Below are 5,718 nucleotides of genomic sequence, written 5' to 3' on the forward strand. Positions count from 1 at the left end.
TTAGTGAATGTCCCTACCCCCATTACTCACTTTTACCACTTGCCATTCCCACTCATCTCTCCCCTTCATATTTAGAGAGAAGTAAGCCATTAAAGATATCAACAAAAGGAATGTATATAACCAGAAGGAGAAAGAGAGAGGGTGACATATCAGTCTCTCTCTCTTCTCTCTCTATCCCTGTGTTTATGTTGAAGAAGGAAGGAAGGAAGGAAGGAAGTCTTATATTAGAGACATCGAACAAACACACATATTCAAACAAATTTATCCATTTCTTTCTTTCTCTCTTTCCTTACTTCTTCAGATAAGATCAATTGAATTGAATTGAATATTCCTCCTCCTCCTCCTACTCAAACTCCAATCCAAATCAAGATGGGCCTACTCTGTTTTCGCTTCTTCTTCTTCTTCACATGAATCATCTCTTTCAAACAACAAACAAACTCAATTTTATTTTATTTTTTGTTTCTTTCTACACGTATTATCATCATCATCATCATCAATATCAGACATGGATTATTTAAAAGAGATGGAAGGAAAATCAGTTCATGATCCTCTTATCCACGTCTACGTCTCAGGACCGGTGATCATCGGAGCCGGACCGTCCGGTTTAGCGACGGCAGCTTGTTTGAAACAGAGAGGCGTACCCAGCATCGTTCTTGAGAGATCTGAATGCATAGCCTCGTTGTGGCAACTGAAAGCATACGATAGGCTTCGTCTTCATTTACCAAAACACTTCTGTCAACTACCCATGATGCCTTTTCCCGATGATTTCCCTATGTATCCTTCTAAGGGACAATTTGTTGAGTATTTAGAAGGTTATGCTAAGAGGTTTGGGATCCGACCGGAGTTTGGTCAGTCGGTGGTGTCAGCTGAGTTTGATAAGAGCGTTGGGTTTTGGCGAGTTAGGACCAGGGGAGGAGAGAATAGAGAATATGTATGTCGGTGGTTGGTGGCGGCGACGGGAGAGAATGCGGAGGCGGTGCTGCCGGAGATCGATGGAATGGAGGAATTTGGAGGACCCATTATGCATACAAGCACTTATAAGAGAGGAGATTTATTTGCAGAGAAAAAAGTATTAGTCGTTGGATGTGGGAATTCGGGAATGGAAGTTTGTATGGATCTCTGTAATCATAACGCAAAACCTACTCTTGTGGTTAGAGACAAGGTATTCATTTCTTCTTAATTTCTCCTCCCATTTCAATCTTCAAATCCATTCTTTCTTCTTTCTTCTTTCTTCTTTCTTCTTTCTTCTTTCTTAAAAATCAAATCTTTTTTCAAAAAATAAAAACATTAATCGTAAAGCTGACATCTTGCATATCACTGTTCATGGAATACGTATCTGGAATTCTTTTTTATTTTTCCTAAATGGGATTTCTTTATTTTTTTATTTTTTACTTTTTGGAAGCAAGTTTCAAGATAGTGGGAATTTTCTAAAATGCCCAAGAAAATGCAACTTCTTTAATTAACAACAGAGGAGGAGAATTTTGATTCTGCCTGCATATTAACTTTATAGGGATTCCCAAGCATGCGTAAACGTTTGTCAGACTGAAACTTATGATGATTTAGTATTATTATTAGTAGATAACCCTAATTAATGTTTTTTTTTTTCAACAAAAAATTAAAAAAATTGGGGGAAAGAGTGAGCTTTTGTGGGTGTAAAGTGTAAGTTTTGGTAATGGCCTGAAAGCAATTCACCTACAATTCAAAAGGGCAAGTTGGCATTAGCTGGACCATGAAACAGTCCTAAAATTATCTTTTAGGGCCACCCTTGATCATTGAGCATTGCAATATTCTCAATTTATTTGTTTAATTACAAAATCTTCATTAATTAACTTGATATTTGATTAATCATGAATATGATATTTAGGTACATGTTTTACCACGAGAGATGTTGGGAACTTCGACTTTCGGTTTGTCGATGTGGCTGCTAAAGTGGTTGCCGGTGCGCCTTGTGGACCGGCTACTCTTGGTGGTGTCGAGGTTCATGTTGGGAGACACCGCGACCCTTGGACTAAACCGCCCTCGAGTAGGCCCCATCGAGCTAAAGAATTTGTCCGGAAAGACCCCAGTGTTGGATGTTGGAACACTTGCAAAAATCAAAAGTGGTGACATTAAGGTAAACTTTTTAGATTTTTTCACTTATTTTGTTAATCACTTTTGCCTATAGCTAGCACCACTTGTTTTAATTTTTCTTTCATGATTTGACTCTCAATTTCCCTTTCATCAGATAGTGTTTGCCAAAATAGTATAATTTCTCGACCTACTAATTTGCCCAAACAAACAAACATCAATTTCTTTTTACCATATTTAAATTACACTTTATTTTTCTTTTTGATAGCTTTCTTTTCCGACAGGGTGATTCCTTAAAAAGTAACTAACAGTAAACTTGATTTGATCACATGTTGACAACCTTTATGATACTTATCATGGGTCTTAATTACTTTTTATTTTCTTTCAAATCATGTTTTTGTTTTAATTCTTTTCCATGATCTCAAATGTTTTTTTCATCTATCCCTTTTGAATCAGGTATATCCATCCATACGCAGTTTGAGTACCCTTTCAGCCGAATTCATTGACGGGCGAAAGGAGAATTTCGATGCCATTATATTGGCAACAGGATACAAAAGCAATGTACCATCTTGGCTAAATGTAAGTACATGAACTGGCTAGATCTTTCGATTGTTTCTTCAAGATAATTTTAAAAAAAAATTACTTTGGTTTCAGGAGGAAGAGATGTTCTCAGAGAAAGATGGGTTGCCAAGAAAACCTTTTCCAAATGGATGGAAAGGTGAGAATGGATTATACGCAGTCGGTTTTACCAAGCGTGGATTGCTCGGAGCTTCAATGGATGCCAACAAGATCGCAGAAGATATTGAAAGGTGCTGGAGAACCAAATTCAATCAGGTCCTCTCTGCAGCCTTCATTATGAACCCTTTAGGTTGAAGAAGAAAATTTTGGCACGTCAAACCAATTACCCATCTCTGTTCTTCCAATCTGAGGAAGAGAATGAAGAGAAAAAGTGGAAAATGGATTGAATTCTTATAATGAAGACCAAGCAAGAATGGTTGTGGGGGACCTCAACTACTATATGTAAATTGTCCATTTTTTCTTCTTGGATATGGAAGATTAAGATGATGATTAACAACAACACAAAAAAAAAAGGTGATTATTTGGCTTGAGAGTGAGATCACTAGTAAAGTTTTTTTTTTTTTTTTTTTTTGAGTTGGGGGTGGGGAGATATGGTGTTTATTAGAGAGGAGATGATGAAATTTTGTATGGCTGCAAATGAATATGAAGAGAGATTAATTTTTAGGGTTTGGGTTTGTTTGTATGGAGGTGAGTTGAAGGATAGTGATGATGACTTGTAATTAAATTTTGACAATGAAATGAATATTAATTATGTATATTATATATATGATTGCTGGAGCATTTATAATATACTTTCAATCCTTCCTTTCTGCCTGCAACCTGCAGTTTTAATAATAATAATTCATAATCTTATTAAATCATCTCACCAACAACTTAATTGATCATTGGACCACCGCAACCATCATCACCTATTTTTTAATTATTAATTTCCCCAAATTTTAATATGCTTCTCTAGCTATTTAAAAATCTATATACTTAAATTCCAGTTGCCTGGTTTCAAAATTAATAAACTAGATTAACGACGGATAAACTGTCGTTAAAAATATTTGCCGACTATTATCTTTTGTTGTACATTTTTTTCTTACCTCTGCTGTTGGAGCTTGTTTGATATGGTTTTTAGGGGAATTTTATTCAAAACACAAAATATTTTACTTATTTTTATCTCATCACTCATTTTATTTATTAAAATACCCTTATCATTTTTTAATAAATTAAGTTAAACAAAAAATTTATTCTAAAACCTCAACAAACCCAAAATCGATGCTATGATGTATAAAAGATAGACTTTACATCAAATAAAAGAAAACTATAAAACAGAGATTTGAAAAAAAAAACAGATTTAAGCCCACTAAGAATTATTTTTTTCTAATAGAAATATGATATTACATCGTAATTTCTTAAGTATTTTAAATATAATTTATTGTTTATTTATTTAATTATTACAAAATTGATAAAACTTAATTTATACAATCGTTTTATTAAAAAAAAAATTGTTTTTCATATGTTCATCCCAACTCCGAATCATTTTCGTTAAAAGAATAAGTTGAATAAACCTATTTTTATATGAGCATGATATAATTTTGTCATTGAAGTTTGATTGCTTATGCATATTTGTCCATAAACTATTTATATTTCAATTATTTGAGTGGGGGGTTATGGTGCAGTCACATTTACTTTAAATTACATAAAAAGGTACCGGTTATAAAAGCCTTCCTTAGCTGTACGTGCCTGGCATTTTGATTTGACCTTTTCAAAATTAGCTTTTGTTTCTGCCTATGAATTTCTCTGATCACATTCTCTCTTTTTATTTGTTAGAATGAACCAAACAAGCCCTAAAGTACAAGGAACTTCCGTTATTACAAACAATGGAAAAATGATGGGTCCTAAAGATCTGAAATGGCCACTTTGATGGGGACCATGGATCTTTGTTCCCATCATCACTTCTTCCTCATCCGGAGCGGGGCTAGTTTTTCATCTTATTGTATCTAGTTTTCATCTTTACTTGTCAATTGCAACTTTTTTTTCCACGTTTTTTTTTAGATTTATTCGTTGTCGTTAGACTAGAAAAGAGAATTGCACAAAGATCTTACCATAAATAAAAGATAAAATTATATTAGAAGTTACAAATTACAATATTTTAATTATCTTCATTTTAACTTATATCCTTAGGTATTCTTGAAAAACAATGTCCCAAGTTAAACTGAAATTCTAGAGGAAAATGGTCAATAATCTTGTGAACTTTGGTAGGAAATAATATATAGTTAATATTTATAGTCATGGTGAATGATTCCATAATTTTTTTAAACAATCAGTTGACTGTTTTATTGCAACTTAATTAAGACCTTGTTTGATGAGATTATGTCTAAATAAACTTTTGTATTATTGTTGATCCATATTACCTTTGGAATTCTAAAATTTAAATTATCAATAAAACATTACATTTACTTTGGTTTTAAGCATGTAAAAAGATATCGTTATATTTAAAAAGTAAAATAAAAATCAAATTACTCTTGTTTTACTATAATATTAATTTTAATTTTTGGTTGCTAGCCTAATTTAAAATACTAATAATGGTATGATATATGTTTGCGAAAAAATTATATTGGTGATTAAAATATGTAAATACGAGTTGATTTAATTGATGTAAAATAAAGTCACTAAAAGTAAAGTTGATTAAATTTATAGATAAATGTAAAATAAAATAATTGATTAATTAAAAAAAGTTAAAATTTTGAGTAAAAGTATTTTAAAAAAATATCAGTATTAATATGTAAATGAACTAATATTATTTTAAAAAGTTACTAATATTATTTTTTTTCAAATAAATTAAACTCAATTTTTTTTGTCTCTTAATATTCATATTTTCAAATAATTAATTAATTAATTATATATATATAATATTATCCATAAAATATAATAAATATGTAATATATATTATTAAATAATAAAAAATATATATATTTTGACATATTTTAAATTGTTAATAAAAATTTGGTTATTTTAATTTATGGTGGTCTTATATATATATAATTTTACACAAAATATTATACTATAAAATTATTTTAATTAAAT

General features: G+C 31.2%; 1 protein-coding gene across 1 annotated transcript; it reads left to right on the forward strand.

Annotated features, from left to right (window-relative positions):
* The first annotated feature begins 334 nt into the window (after nucleotides 1-334).
* On the forward strand, nucleotides 335-3,416 carry LOC124931113 (indole-3-pyruvate monooxygenase YUCCA6-like). The gene is made up of 4 exons (XM_047471503.1): nucleotides 335-1,162; nucleotides 1,865-2,113; nucleotides 2,524-2,646; nucleotides 2,722-3,416. Exons 1-4 carry the CDS (start codon nucleotides 506-508, stop codon nucleotides 2,938-2,940), a joined length of 1,248 nt encoding a protein of 415 aa, XP_047327459.1. The 5' UTR covers nucleotides 335-505; the 3' UTR covers nucleotides 2,941-3,416.
* The last annotated feature ends 2,302 nt before the right edge of the window (nucleotides 3,417-5,718 follow it).

The sequence above is a fragment of the Impatiens glandulifera genome, chromosome 3, assembly GCF_907164915.1.
Source record: "Impatiens glandulifera chromosome 3, dImpGla2.1, whole genome shotgun sequence".
Classification (NCBI taxonomy): Eukaryota; Viridiplantae; Streptophyta; class Magnoliopsida; order Ericales; family Balsaminaceae; genus Impatiens; species Impatiens glandulifera.

What these genes read in the sequence shown, in the direction of transcription:
- LOC124931113 (XM_047471503.1), top strand. Translation starts at nt 506, where the DNA reads ATGGATTATTTAAAAGAGATGGAAGGAAAATCAGTTCATGATCCTCTT. An exon ending in CTCTTGTGGTTAGAGACAAG is followed by an intron (nt 1,163 to 1,864) that starts GTATTCATTTCT and finishes TATGATATTTAG; the next exon opens with GTACATGTTTTACCACGAGA. An exon ending in ATGTACCATCTTGGCTAAAT is followed by an intron (nt 2,647 to 2,721) that starts GTAAGTACATGA and finishes CTTTGGTTTCAG; the next exon opens with GAGGAAGAGATGTTCTCAGA.